We start from the raw sequence: 15,728 nt of genomic DNA on the forward strand, positions 1-15,728 counted from the left end.
TTTTGACCTCACCACCCAAGCACCGTGCAAGCAATCGCGTTTTTCTTTTCCCTCATGGCTGTTTTTAAAAGCATTTGCCAATTGGTTATTATTTTATATGAATCTCGTTTGCTTTCGAAAGCCTGTGTCGATTACCAAACACTGATCTCACTTTAAAACAAAATTATTTTTAATACAAGTTGAAGTTGGAAGTAAAATAATCGTTCTCATCATGGGGGGGGGGGGTGTTCGATGTGAGACTACTTTGAAAAATTACCGTGTGTCAATGATGTGTACGTCACGTATGAATACGTCATGGACTGTTGGACCACTGCGTCATTTTTGTATAACCTGCATAAAAAATTAATAATTTAAATATGTATTTTTATACTGGTGTTATGAGCCCATCAGAAAAAAATCGATACTGACGGAGCCCACTCAACAGCAACTTTTCAGTGCATCATTTTGAAGGGGCGGCCAATTTTGTTTTCCCTTTGTCATCCTTCCGTATAGAGTACTGTACTCCCTTACTCCATGATGCATACCATATTCCCTTCCACATATGTTGGATCATATTTTGCCTGGTTGAAAGTAAAACGAATTTAAAGATTTCTCCTCCACCTTTCATTGATTTTTGGTCACTCGGCACAGCATATCATTTCTAATGTTTGAAGAAACTCCATGACCGTGTTTCCATGGTAACCAAAAGCTCCAGCAGACATCCCATAATATGAATAACCTCTTAAAAACGCTACTACTTTGTTTCCCAAACTCTTATCTATAAATCGAATGATGTAGTGTCAGACATTTCATTCTATTTTTAATCTTGCAGGATCTTCTGAGTTGGTGGGAGGGACCTTGGTGGTTTGTCCAGCTTCACTGCTCCATCATTGGTATAAAGAGATCGAGAGACGCACGAAGCCCCATCTAATGACCGTTGTCCTCTATCACGGCCCACAGCGCACAAAGGACACCAAGCGGTGCGGTCCAGCCAGGCTTTCATACTTTACTGCACGCTGAATGATGATTCGACTAGTTTGGTCATTTTTAACTTGCCCCTCCTCCCCCAGGCTGGCGAAGTTTGACATTGTTCTCACAACGTACAAGATTGTGGCGTTAGAAGCTCATGGGGAAGATAGTGAGGTAAACCCGTCGATTCAATCCACGTTTCCAAATGGCTCGTGTGTCAGAGCTTTAATTTGATTGCCAAAGAGTTTGTTTTCCGAAACTATCAATTCGCGATCAAATCATGACCATGATGTTTATCCATCTCTGTTTTTGCAGTCTTTGTGTATGAAATTATTAACATTTGTTGTGTAAAATCTGAATTGAGTGACAGCCTTTTCTCTGTTGATGATCATTCTGTCATCATTTTTGATGCATTATAATAAGGTTACCAAGGAACAAAAACACGTTCCCCCCCCCACCCCCCTTGGCCTTTTCAAGAACGCAGAAAAGATTACTAGTTCCTTGGTTTGTGTCCGTTGGACACGTTTGATTTTGGACGAGGCTCATTGTATCAAGAACCCAAAGGCACAGGCAACCATGGCAATCTGCAGGCTCCATGCTGATGCTCGTTGGGCGGTCACTGGCACACCGATCCAAAACAACTTGATGGATCTGTACTCTATCTTCAGGTGAAGTGATCTTTATGACCGTTCTGCTTTTCATTCTTGGTCTGTGGGGTGACGTATATCATTGAAATCTGTTTTGGGGGGCTGATGTCCCGGTTCCTCCAACTCCAGGTTCCTCCGCTGTGACCCATTTGATGACCTTCAAGTTTGGAAGAGCAAAGTGGACAGCGGGACAGCCAAGGCTCGAGAGCGTCTCAAAATATTGGTTCGCAGCCTCTTGCTACACAGGACAAAAGATCATTTGGTTTGTCTCTGCCTGGATGTACACTTTCTCCACTGATGCTTAGACCATTTGTCACTCTACATTCAAAGTTGCATCCCCAAATATCATATAATAACCGGAGCAAAGGTGAACCGGTTTTAAATTTGTCTTTCTATGTCTATAATGACAAGTAATAAAGACATAAAATGTCATAGCTCCCGTTGCTTTAGTAATTGTGCTGTATGGAGTTAAAGGGCTAGCCCATATTTATGAACAACTGAAATTGTCGCCGTTCTACCAGCCGGCCATCTTTAATCAGATCACAAAATATAACTGGGCGCAAGTGTATGGCGTTGTGTATTGTGCGTGCGCCAAGTTTGAACAAAATTGGACCATGCATGTCGGATAAATGGTTGGGGACGCGTTTAAGTAACAAAATGGCCACCAGTCGGCCATCTCGGATCTGATCGTGAAAAATAGACACGCTTATGTAAGCCATCATTCATTACACTGAACAACAAAAATTTTTTACTGGAGATGTGTAAAGTGATTTAGACTAATTTGGGTACGCTGATTTCAAAAATCATAACCGTTTTGCTGTATCACGTCAGGATTTTCAGTAACAGAAATATTCCCATTGCCTAGAAGTCAGGATTTCAATGAAATTTACAAAAATTCATTTATTCATTTATTTCATCATGAATGCTTCAAAATTATAGAAATTACAGAAAAACTCCACTAGAATGTAATTAAAAATGCTTTAGGCATTTGGCTTTGCGTTTGTGCTGCTCTGTGTCAGTTTCACGATGCAGGAACCAGCAGAAATCGCCCATCATGTTCGGGTTGTGCCGCCCTTGGTAACGCGTCTCCATGAGTGAAATCTCTTGGTGGAATCGCTCGCCGTGCTCGTCCGAGACTGCTCCCAAGTTGTCAGGGAAGAAGTTCAGGTGCTGGTGTAGGAAATGGATTTTCAGGGACATCCTGGAGCCAAGTTTCCTGAAGGACTCCAGCAGCTGCTGCACTATTTCTTCATAGTTGTCCGCGCGCTCGTTCCCCAAGAAGTTGTCCGTCACAGCTTTGAAGCTCCTCCACGCTGCCAGCTCTTTGGGGTTTAGAGTTGTCGGAAAAGTTTCGTCCTTCATAATCTGTCGGATTTGCGGTCCAACAAAGACACCAGCCTTGATCTTTGCCTCCGACAAGGTGTTGCCAAACTTTTCCTTGAGGTATAAAAACCCACGCCCATTCAGATCCATTGCCCGTACAAAACTTTTCATCAAGCCGAGCTTTATGTGGAGTGGTGGAAGGAAAACCTTGGCTGGGTCGACAAGGGCGACATGCTTCACGTTGTGTCGACCAGGTACATGCTCTTTTTGCTCTTCCCAATCTTTCTTCGTCCAGTGATTCTTGTCGTCTCTGCTATCCCAGAGACAAAGGAAGCACATGTATTTCGTGTAGCCTGACTGCAGCCTTAACAACAACGCCACCACTTTCAAGTCTCCGCAGATGTGCCAGTTGAAGTCATTGTACTTGATGGAATCAAGCAGCTGCCGCATAGTCTCATAGGTCTCTGTCATGCCGAACGCGTGAGCCACTGGGACTGATGGTTTCTCGTTGCCATTGTGGAGCAAAACAGCCTTCAAGCTGTTCTTCCCCGAGTCGATGAAGAGGCGCCAGTCTGCAGGATCGTGATCACACCCAAGTTCTTTCAACAGACCGTTGATGTCACTGCAGAATGTCATCGTGTCTTCCATCTCAAAGAACTCAGCCATGTCTCTGTGACGTGCTCTGAACAAGGATATCTTGGTGTTAGGTTCAAGTAGATTCCACTGCTGCAGCCTTGATCCAAGCAGCTCTGCCTTCGCCTTTGACAGCGAGAGATCTCTTACAAGATCATTTAAGTCTCCCTGGTTCAGAAGGTGTGATTCTTGAGTGTCGGGTTCAAAAGGTTCATCATCACCATCCTCTTCACCACTGCTTACAGCTATGTTCTGATCAGCTGGAGGTGTTGGAACGGGGTTCTCGTCATCATGAGGCACAGGTTTACGAGCAGAGACGCAGTCAGCGTACTTGATGTGACCTTTATTCTTCTTGTTGAAGCCGGCGATGCTTGTGCAGCAGAAATAACAATCATCATGATGATTCTGCGGCTCACGCCATATCATGGGCACCGCAAATGGCATGCTCGCGCGCTTGCCCACCAACCACTGAGTCAAGGTTGTGTGACAGCTTGTGCAGCAGATGTGTGGTGCCCAGCTCTGTTCTTGGTCCCCCACCTTACACCCGAAGTAGTGAAAGTAGGCGGCCTTCATTTTCACTGCTGTAGATATACTTCGCTGTTGATCTTTTTTGGTATACCGACCACAGACATAACAGAAGTTGTCAGGATGATTGGTACAGGAACGCCTACTCATCTTTATCTGAAAGAAAGAAATATAACACAAGTTAACAACAATTGTACGAAATAGACATGTTAAAGACGAATGTAAATTTCATTGAAATCCTGACTTCTCGGCAATGGGAATATTTCTGTTCCTGAAAATCCTGACGTGATACAGCAAAACGGTTATGATTTTTGAAATCAGCGTACCCAAATTAGTCTTAATCACTTTACACATCTCCAGTAAAAAAAAAATTTTGAAATTTGTTGTTCAGTGTATCTGTGTGCCAAGCTTGAACGTCGGGAAATGCATGTCCGAGAAATGGTTGAGGACATATAGTCAACGTGGGCTTTTTTTACAACTAAAATGGCTGCGAGTCGGCCATCTCGGATCTGATCGAGAAAATTAGACACGCTTATGTAAGCCATCATTCATTATCTGTGTGTCAAGTTTGAACAACATCGGTAAATTCATGTCTGATAAATGGTTAAGCATGTGTTCAACACCGGGTTAAAAAAAAATAAAATAAAACTAAAATGGCTGCCAGCCAACCATCTTGGATCTGATATTGGAAAAAGAAATGATGTGCATACTGCATATGCATATCATGATGTATTGTTTTTGTGCAAAGTACGAATAAAATCGGTTCATACACGTCCGAGATATGGTTGCAGACGCATGCACGTATTGACACGAAAATCCAGATCAAATCTGTGAGATGCCGTTTTGGACAAAGTCCAGCAGGGGCTAATCATTTTATGAGTTCCCTTATATGGAACTTGAACATAGGAGGAGGACCTTAGACCCATTGAAGCTTGTGCTATGATTGGCAACCGATGTTTTTTGCCATGCTCTATCCTTTCTTCTTTTTTACGATGAATTTGTTCATATATATATAGTATGCTGAACATCAAGCAAGTAAGCAGCACGTACTATTTTTCAAGTTTTTAGTGTTACTCCGGTGCGGTTTGAACCACAGACCTCCCAGACTCAGAGCAGATGTTCTAATCATTGCATAGCCTCTTCAAGACTCAATGAAGGCTCATTCACCAAATTTAAAAGTGCAATAAAGTGAAAGCCTACCATGACAATGTGGTGATTCTTCATTTGCTTTGCAGGTTAACCTACCTGGTCGCTCTGTGCACACACACGCTCTTTGCCTCTCCGCTGAGGAGCAGGATGTTTACAGCACACTTTTCATGCAATTAAGGTGAGGCCATGATTCTTACCTCCGCCACCGAAGGTGGACGGTGGTTATATTTTGATGTCTTTCTGTCTGTGAACAGGATATCTCAAAAAGTTATGAACAGATTTGGACGAAACTTGTTGGACAGGTTGGGTGGGTGTCAAGGATGAATTGATTAGATTTTGGTGAAGTGATTATATATATATATATATATATATATATATATATATATATATATATATATATATATATATATATATATATATATATATATATATAAAAGCCTGGTGTTGGCTTTGTGGTTAGGGTGGCGGCTTGGGATCCCAGGGTCCTGAGTTCAAGCCCCGTTTGCTGCTGAATTAACACCAGGGGGTTGACTCAGCCTGTCATCCAACTGAGGTCGGCGAAGTGAGTACCAGTGTACTGGTCCCGGTGTATGCCCCGGTTAGAATAGGTATACCATATCCCTGTGTGTCGTAAGAGGCGACCAGGGTTGGCGTCAGGAAGGGCATCCAGCCATAAAACATTTCCTCAAGAAAAAGCCTAACCCCTGCACAGCAGGGAAAAATGGCTGTAAAAACGGTCATTATTATTTTATTTATATATATATATATATATATATATATATATTTATATATATATATATATATATATTGTTATGGGTGTAGAAATTTTCAATACACCAGAAAGGTCCTCAGATGAGATATATCGATAAGTTCATATGTAGTTAGCCCACACCCGTTGTGTAGAGGGAATATGTGTGATTCATTCGGGCTGCGACTCTTTGAGATTGCCGTTTTTCTTTTGCTGTCGTTATTTTGGACCAAGCACCACCCCATCAACCAAATCGCCACCACCAACAACACCACCATTACAACAACACCAACCAGGCCACCACTACAACAACCACCAAACCACGCCACCTCAACAACCACCACGTTCTGACTCGGCACACGGTTACCAGAGGCCTGGCCTTCGAGGGAAAGCAGGCGGCCCCCGTTCCCCCCTCCCCCGAACGAATGGCGCCGCCGCGGTGGATTTCACCCTGCGAGGGAGGGGAAGAATGCCACGGTGGTGCGAGCATCGCCGATTGGGCGGGAGACCCCTCCTTCTGGAAGTTTCCAGCATGTTCGGGAAGGAGGGGCTGGAGTTGAGAAGGGGGGGGTTTGTGAGAAAGGGGGGCGGAACGTGAACGAAACGCGCGTGGGTGGAGTTGAGAAGAGAGTTGAGCTTCGGCTGAAATGCGCGCGGGTGGAGTTGAGAAGAGAGTTGAGCTTCGGCTGAAACATGCGCGGGTGGAGTTGAGAAGAGAGTTGAGCTTCGGCTGAAACGCGCGCGGGTGGAGTTGAGAAGAGAGTTGAGCTTCGGCTGAAACGCGCGCGGGTGGAGTTGAGAAGAGAGTTGAGCTTCGGCTGAAACGCGCGCGGGTGGAGTTGAGAAGAGAGTTGAGCTTCGGCTGAAACGCGCGCGGGTGGAGTTGAGAAGAGAGTTGAGCTTCGGCTGAAACGCGCGGGTGGAGTTGAGAAGAGAGTCAAGCTTGGGATAAAGACGCGAGCGTTGGGTGGCTTGAAGTCTCGCTCTCTCTCTCTCTCTGTCGCGTGGAACTCGCCTGACTCGTGGAACTTGCCTCCGTCTGAAGTCGTTGTTGGGTCGTCGCCGAACTGTCGTCGTGGTCGAGTGTCTCTGCGTCGGTGTGGAGCCCGAGGAGCTCGTGGAATGTCGAGCTGTGTCGTCGTCGAGTCAGGTCGAGTCGGCAGTGGAGGACGGCGAAGGAGACGGAGCTCGGAGTTGAGGTTGCGGGAGGATGTCTCGATGGCCGCACCAAAGGGAAGTCCTTTCTTTTCTTTGGGGTTTTGTGTAAATGCGTGTGTGGCGCCAGTCCGTAAAGTAGAAAGTGATTAAGTGCTTGTACATTGCCTTTTATTCGGTATTTACTCTGCGTTGTTCTTGCTTTTGTTTCTTTTGTATGACTGTAAAATACGTGCTTCCGTGTGTCCGTATTAAATGTGCTTGGTAACTGTGACCCGTTTCATTTCGTCCCTTTCATTTCATTGAAAGTTCCATCTTTCAGCACGTAAGGGATTGGTAGTTGGTTTAAACACCCGGTAAATAATCTGAACCGTTGAGGTCGATGATAACTCCGCTCGGTAATCCCTGCAGTACGAAACGAACGGCTTAAGCGGTTTGTGTCCGGAGTCTACCTGCGGCGTGGTACAACCCCTCTGTAGGTTATCCGCGCGGGTACTTAGGTATTTTGACTTTCGGCGATTCACCCTATTTCGCGCAGGTAGAATGCAGACTGGGTTGTGGTGAGGTGAAACCCCCACCCGTGACTAGCTCCTTGGCGGTGGTTCCAAAAGGGTCACGACTGAATTGTCCGTTCCGGTGGGCGACGCGGTCGCCATTCGAGTCGCGTGGCCGATCGCACGCCGGGCAGGCGAAATTCGTAACATTGGTGTACAGGAGTGTGGGATTCGAATCCACCTCGGTCTCCAACTAAATTTACGGGGATCGGACCAGGGGTGTGTGAAGCAACCCCCCCCTTCCGTCCCCCTCCCCCCACCCCAAATTACGAGCAAAGCTAAATTAATCCCTGAGGAGAAATAAGATGGCATTTGAAGGCGAGCGGGTGCCGGGGGTAGAAATGTATATGTGTAGTAATGTAGAATCCATGGCCCGGGATGGTTCTTTCTGGGGGAGCTCACCCTCATATTCTGAGCACGAACTTTGCCGGCAAACGGAGTCGCAAGATGGCGGCGTGCCGCGCTGAAGTGCGGCCGCGAGGCGTGAGCGGGCCGCTATTATTGGCACAACGAACGGCATGACACGAGACGAGTGCTCCCGAAAACCGTTTCAAACCATGTGGGCATGGCAGGCGACGCAGGCGGGCTTCGGAAACAATTGGAGGGAGAATGGAAAACCGAGCTCGAAAAGAAACAAAAGGAGCACTATTTGGAAGTAAAACAACTAATGGAAAAATATTGGAGGGGGCAAGGCGGTTCAAAGAACTCAAGGGGAGAGTGAGCGAAATACAGTTGGAAGAGAAAAAATGTGAACACGATTTAAAAATAAAACGATTGAAGGAAGAGATAAGAACAGGCAATCGGAAAAAAAGCCTGGAAAGAACAATAGAAAGAGATGGGGAATGGCAGGAAAAACTAGAGGAATACGGTGACAAAATGGACAAATTGAGGAGGGAAGCATTGGAAAGTGGTACGGAAAGCATGGAGGAAGCAAGCAAATTGAGAAAGTAATTAATGGAAAAAGCTTCTGGGTTACTGGAACACCAAAACAGAGGGGGAACTACAAAAAGAACTGAGGATGGTGAAAGAAGAAAGAACGACAGCAAAAAATGAAATGTTAAGGAACCACAATGTACAGATCGAACAGCTGGAAGCGAAGGCCAGAGTAAAGAATGAGATGCAAGAAAGAGTAATGATGGAAGAATGAATGAGACAGGAGAAGGAAATCAGTCAATTGAAGGAAATAACGAGATTGCAGAATGAGGAACAAGAGAGACAGTGGAATCAAAAACTGAAAGAGTATGAATTTGAAACTGAACAACAAAAGGAAAAAAAAAATAGGTTGGAGTACGAGGAGAAAGTGAAGGAGCAAGGAATGAAGCAGGAAGGAGAAATCAGTCAATTGAAGGAGACGAGAGTGGAGAGGGAAGAATGAGAGGAACAGTGGAATAGAAAACAAGAACATGAATTTGAGGTTAACCAATTGAAGGAAACTATGAGATTGGAGAATGAGGGACAAGGAATGAAAGAAATTAAAAAAGAAAGAAAAGAACAACTAAAACAGAAAGCAAGGTTGAGGTACGTGGAGATCGTGAAAGAACAAGGAATGAAACAAAAAGAAGGACAAGGGCTACTTAAGGAGAAAGCAAGGTTGAGGTACGCAGAGATAATGAAAGAACAACGAACGAAACAGCAAAAGGAGCTCGGCCAATTGAAAGAAACTATGAGATTGAACCATGAGGAGCATGAGGAAGAGTGGGAGAGAAAACAAAAACTGTACGCATTTGAAATTAACCAGCTCGAGGGGAGAGCAAAATTTGAGTCCACGGAGATCGAAAAACTCAGGAAAGAGAACGAACAACTCAAAAAGCTCTGAGAGGATGAACGACTCAAAAAGAGCCAGGAAATGGAACAGCGCAATAATGTGAGGTGTGACATCACCAAAGGGAGGAACGTTAATGGTGCGGGACTTCATTGACATCACTCATCGGATGAAATAACGATTAGGACAAACCCTGAAAATGGAGACGAGGGAAGTAACAGAGACAACGAGGGAGGTAGAAGTATTGCTCGAGACACGGGAGATAGACCGAATTGAGAATGAATTAGAAAAAATAGACACGTTAAGGACGAACACACACACATTGAGGTAGTGGAGGACCATGAGGGGGAGCTGGCGGACTGTTTAGGGACCCGGTGTGAGCAGCTGGATAGCCTCCTTCGGGAATGGAGGGAGACGCTATTCTCCCTTGAAGCGAGTCACGACCAGATGGGTTCGGTCATGTCGAGCGGGTTTGAGGGGGCGAGTTCTGCGGACCCGTGCACGAGGAGCTTGGGGGGTACGGAGGCCCCGGGAGCCCGAGAGGTGACGCAAATCACCAGCGTGGTTGTCCCGGTGTGTGTGGTGTCGAGGTGTGTTCTTGCGAGTGTGCCGAAGTGCGTGCCTCCCAGCATGCCGTGTGTGGATGAGGCACGGTGTGTGAGAGGGACAGCGTGTGTGAGGTCGCGGTATTCAAGGGAGATGACGGTGGGCATGAGGGAGCACGCAGCGGCAGGAGGCTGAATCCCTGCCGGATGGTACCGTCCAAGAGGGACGAGGTACACGAACAGCTGCCATGACGTCACGGGCAAGGTGCAAGGTGCGCGAGCTGCGAGTTTCCGCGCTGGTGCTGTGCAATTAAAAAAAAAAAATCAAGCCTCGCTTCGGGTGAACAGGATTCCCGGGCAAGGGGTGGAAGACCCCCCTGCCTGGGCCCAGGATACCACTCGTTAGAGGGAAGGGTTAGTGTTAGTTAGACCGGCTTCATGGGGCAGGGGTAAGTCCTCATGGGGCCCGTGGTATGGATTAGGTGGAGAGATTCAGTTCAGATTTAGAATGGGAAATAATATTTGGATTCGAGGACAGTGACAGACAGTGAATGTGTAGTGCGGACGTAGCTTCGCTACGTGGTGTTGAAAGGGACGTGCTGTAGTGTAAGGGACGACGAGGGAGCACGAGTTAGTTAGGGGATGTAGTGAGCAGGATGGTAGGATTCAGCGATGGAGTGTTGAAGAGTAGAGTGGATAGAAACATGATGAGTGAGTGAGGCCAGCGGGCCTGAGTGAATGGAGTGATTGTGGAATGCATGGTGCGATGAGTGATTGGGGGGAGGAGTGACTCCCACCCAAGGGACCCCGGGGTCAGCGTAATGTGAGTTAGTGAGTTAGACAAATTGAAAAATGGAGGTTGTTTTGTTGTTGGTGGGAAAGTAGGCTCGATACCCGCTTGGAGGGGTGCAGGAGCCCTGTTGACGGGCTGGGAGCGTGGCAACGAACGGTGAGTATCGCTGAGTGGGTACCCCGGGTACCGGGCTTGTCGGCCGCAGTAGGCCAAGGGCCTATGGGGGGCCGGGATAGCGTAGTGGGCATGGGTGCGCCCGCATGATGCGGGGGCCCGGGGCACCATTGGCTGCGTGGGCAGTGTCGTGGGCATGGGTGACCCTCGGAAAGGGACCCGGGAAGCCAGCCTGCCACATGAGCGTTTCAGGGGAGTCGCCATGGAGGGCACTCCCTGGTGTTTAGGGAGCTGGTAGGCTCGGAGGCAGTGTAGTGCCCGGGTGTGCCATCGCTGGAGAATCGGCAGAGGGTAGTTCCTGCCAAGGGAGCCACGCGTCCCAGCCACGAAACCGTGTGAGGGCACGGGCGGAAAATTGGGGGGCATGGCCCGAAATTGTGAGGACACCAACACAGGCGACGGGAATCTGGGTTGTTAGAACCGATAGTTTAAGCAAGAAGCACTTGTTGGAAGCCCCGTGGTAGTTCAAAAGTTAAATGGATAGGGTAGATTAGGAAGTGTACCCCTCCGCACCATCCATCCCTTCGCTCTCGTTGTGGGCCGCTGGACCCACTTTGGATAAAGATCGCTGAACTCTGAGGAGGCCATCCTGGGGCTTGAGTTGGGCCTCGACGCAGGACGCTAGCTCTCCCTTATTCCTCTCCAGGAAGGGAATGTAGGGGTTGGGAGTAGGCGAGGACAGGATAGGTTAGCCGAACAAAGACTGTAAAGGGGGTTAGGGGACGATTTATAGTGGGGAAGTAAAAGTGGAAATAAAAACAACAAAAAAATAAGTTGGGGCTAAATTGGGTTTGTACAAATTAAGGGAGTGGGTATGGACAGTGACAGGCAAAGGCGATAGGTGGGAGGGAGACCGTAGGTAGGTCCGAGCCCGCCTTTTGAGTGGCCAGCACCACCGCACTCCCTCCACCAATCTGCACTGCACGGCGAGAGGCCGGCCAACTTCGTCTGCCGGCTGTGTTTGCCTGCCGTGGCCTTGTTCTGCAGGCTGTGTTTGCCTGACCACCTTTGCCATGTGCGCCAGGATCGTCGTGCAGTTTGCGAGGACTGCCCTGATGGCAGCTGCAACACGGGACTGCACCGGCAGCCCGTGCAACGTTTGCCAGTTCACTGCGTTTATTTCAAAAGGGGGAGGCCTTGGACTGTGCTTAAGCAGCCTGGCCCCCTGCTTGTGACTGTTGTTTTTCTTGCAGAGTCCATAGATCCTGGGCCATGGACTAGTGTAAATTGTAAGGTTAAGGTGTGATGTACTGTAAATATGAGTGCGCCCCCGGCATGTATGTGATCGCGCCGGCATTTTATTTAAGTCGTCTGTATGAGTGGGTTTGTTTCGTTAGTTACTCAGCCCGTAGGTTATTTATTTTGGGGACACGAATACACTGAATGTCGCACTCAGGGATCCGAAGGTAAAACGTACTAGGGGAGAACTTGCACATGATGGCACACGAAAATTTGACGACTCGGGACGAGTCTGTAAAAAAAGGGAGGGGGTCGTGTTACGGTTGTGGAAATTTTCAATACACCAGAAAGGTCCTCAGATGAGATATATCGATAAGTTCATGTGTACTTCGCCCACACCCGTTGTTTAGAGGGAATATGTGTGATTCATTCGGGCTGCGACTCTTTGAGATAGCCGTTTTTCTTTTGCTGTCGTTATTTTGGACCAAGCACCACCCCACCAACCAAATCGCCACCACCAGCAACCCCACCATTACAACAACCACCAAACCACGCCACCTCAACAACCACCGCATTCTGACTTGGCACACGGTTGCCAGAGGCCTGGCCTTCGACGAGAGAAAGCAAGTGGCCCCCGTTCCCCCCTCCCCCAAACGAATGGCGCCGCCGCGATGTATTTCACCCTGCGAGGGAAGGGGAAGAATGCCACGGCGGTGCGAGCATCGCCTATTGGGCGGGAGACCCCTCCTTCTGGAAGTTTCCAGCATGTTCGGGAAGGAGGGGCTGGAGTTGAGAAGGGGCGGGGCTTTGTGAAAAAGGGGGGCGGAATGTGAGCGAAACGCGCGCGGGTGTAGTTGAGAAGAGAGTTGAGCTTTGGCTGAAATGCGCGCGGGTGGAGTTGAGAAGAGAGTTGAGCTTCGGCTGAAACGTGCGCGGGTGGAGTTGAGAAGAGAGTTGAGCTTCGGCTGAAACGCGCGCGGGTGGAGTTGAGAAGAGAGTCAAGCTTGGGATAAAGACGCGAGCGTGGGGTGGCATCAGGTCTCGCTCTCTCTCTGTCACGTGGAACTCGCCTCCGTCTGAAGTCTGAAGTCGTTGTTGGGTCGTCGCCGAGTTGTGTCGTCGTGGTCGAGTGTCTCTGCATCGGTGTGGAGCCCGAGGAGCTCGTGGAAGTCGAGCTGTGTCGTCGTCGAGTCGGCAGTGGAGGACGGCGAAGGAGACTGAGCTCGGAGTTGAGGTCGTGGGAGGAGGACTCGACGGCCGCACCAAGGGAAGTCCTTTCTTTTCTTTGGGGTTTTGTGTAAATGTGTGCGTGGCGCCAGTCCGTAAAGTAGAAAGTGATTAAGTGCTTGTACATTGCCTTTTATTTGGTATTTACTCTGCGTCGTTCTTGCTTTTGTTTCTTTTGTATTACTGCATGATTGTATGACTGTAAAATACGTGCTTCCATGTATCCGTATTAAATGTGCTTGGTAACTGTGACCCGTTTCGTTTCGTCCCTTTCCTTTCATTGAAAGTTCCATCTTGCATCACATAAGGGATTGGTAGTGGGTTGAAACACCCGGTAAATAATCTGAACCGTCGAGGTCGACGATAACTCCGCTCGGTTATCCCTGCAGTACGGAACGAATCGCTTAAGTGGTTCGTGTCCGGAGTCGACCTGCGACATTGTACAACCCCTCGGTAGGTTACCCGCGCGGGTACTTAGGTATATCGACTTTCAGCGATTCACCCTATTTTGCGCGGGTAGAATGCGGACTGGGTTGTGGTGAGGTTAAACCCCCACCCGTGACTAGCTCCTTGGCGGTAGTTCCAAGAGGGTCACGACTGAATTGTCCGTTTCGGTGGGCGACGCGGTCGCCATTCGAGTCACGTGGCCGATCGCCCGCCGGGCGGGCGAAATTCGTAACTATATATATATATATATATATATATATATATATATATATATATGTATATATATATATATATGTATATATATATGTATATATATATGTATATATATATATATATATATATATATATATATATATATATATAATATATTATTGTTATTATTTACGTATTTATTTTATATTCCACTGGCAATTTTGTGGGTTTTTTTCCGCTTTTAAATTCATATTCTTGCAAACTGTTAGTCCGATTGACATGAAATTTTCACCATAGTATCTTTTTTTCATTTCTTTTTCTTTTTGTGTAGATTTTCTTCGTGATAATTGTGATGTCATAGGTCACGTGGTACCGGCGCCATCTATGAAAAACCGAAAAAAAAAACTTTGGATGTCTTCTTCTCTTGAACCGTTCGCTGGAAAATAAATAAATAAATGAAACGTGGCTCATTGTCAAGGTCTCCGCAAGGGGTATAAGTGTTATTAACTATGACGTCATTGGTGAGGTGGTATTCCTGTGAAAATTCGGCAGGAAGAACACTGCATCTGAAAAATTTAAATTTCTTGAGCTTTATCTATGCAAGAACTGGCGGAAGAAAAATTTTTTTATGACATCATAGGTCACATGGTTCATCAGCCATGTTGGATTGAAAACTTTAAAAACCATCTTCTCTGAAACTTCACACACACCTTCCTCAAGACGCGGGGATACGAGTTTGTTCACGAATATAATTCATGTCGCATGGTTTGGCAGCCATGCTGAATTGAAGGAAAATGTAAAATGTTTTCTCTGGAACCGCTGCTTCAATCAATGTGAAACTTCACAGATATGATCTTGTCGACATTGGGAAGGCGTGTTTTAAATTTCAACCCGATCGGCCACATGGCCGATCGGCCGTCCGGCAACCAGAATTATTTAGTTGTTTAAATCTGAAAACTTTTCGATTTTATATTTTATTTTAATGAGGCTCACTTCTCTTCCCTCAAACCCTTCCAAGCCGCAGTGGAGTAGCAAATCAATTGATACTGATGGCCCCAGGAAAAAAGGGTCGACTGTGTACATAATAAATAGATGTAACGTGGCCTGTTCTTTAGGTCCATAACTTGTCAATCCTAAGTCGTAGATAGATGTGTGTGGTCTCGTTAGCCTTGAAGTCCTGGTTTATCCTCTGCACCCATGGTGTCAACATTTATGACTTCGGTTCAGGTTATATAAACACCAATTCAATCGATACCGACTATGTATTCAGGGAAAAGGGCTAACTGCGTACGTAATAAATAGATTGAATGTGGCCTGTTATTCGGTCCGTAACTCATCAATCCGGTGTTGTATCATAGCCGGACGTCTTGGTACCCGGTCATCACTGCCAGCAGTTATAAAGTGGCAGTTGTCGTTATTATTATCATTATTATTTGTATGTGTAGATGGGAACACAAACTATTTCAAAACGGAGAATTCTTCCTGTTATTGACATGCCTTCCAGTATTGTATCGTTTTTTTTTTTTAATATTCTTTTCCTTTTTTTTGGTGGATAATATCTAGGCTCATAGAAAAGCAGGAGACAGAGGGAAACAAAGCAGACAGAGAGGCAACAATTGGGGAAAAAACAGAGGAAGGAAGGAAATACAGAAACCTGCTACGAGTGTTTGAGTAGGTAGGGTTAATGGTGGTAGAGACAATTGCAGTTTGGGATGGGGGATTATGTT

The 15,728-nt window shown here is 46.8% G+C and overlaps 1 protein-coding gene across 3 annotated transcripts in view; it reads left to right on the top strand.

Moving 5' to 3' along the window:
* Positions 1-15,728, top strand: part of TTF2 (transcription termination factor 2) — an 87,137-nt gene that overhangs the window by 55,775 nt on the left and 15,634 nt on the right. For all 3 annotated transcript variants that reach the window (XM_085890728.1, XM_085890730.1, XM_085890729.1), the window contains 5 exons: positions 812-959; positions 1,050-1,122; positions 1,426-1,616; positions 1,725-1,857; positions 5,312-5,403. In XM_085890728.1, coding sequence (XP_085746854.1) covers positions 812-959; positions 1,050-1,122; positions 1,426-1,616; positions 1,725-1,857; positions 5,312-5,403 — 637 coding nt within the window. The remainder of the gene's footprint in view (positions 1-811; positions 960-1,049; positions 1,123-1,425; positions 1,617-1,724; positions 1,858-5,311; positions 5,404-15,728) is intronic.

Source organism: Eptatretus burgeri, chromosome 8 (genome assembly GCF_056783735.1).
Source record: "Eptatretus burgeri isolate ZD-2024b chromosome 8, Ebu_testis_v1, whole genome shotgun sequence".
NCBI lineage: Eukaryota > Metazoa > Chordata > Myxini > Myxiniformes > Myxinidae > Eptatretus > Eptatretus burgeri.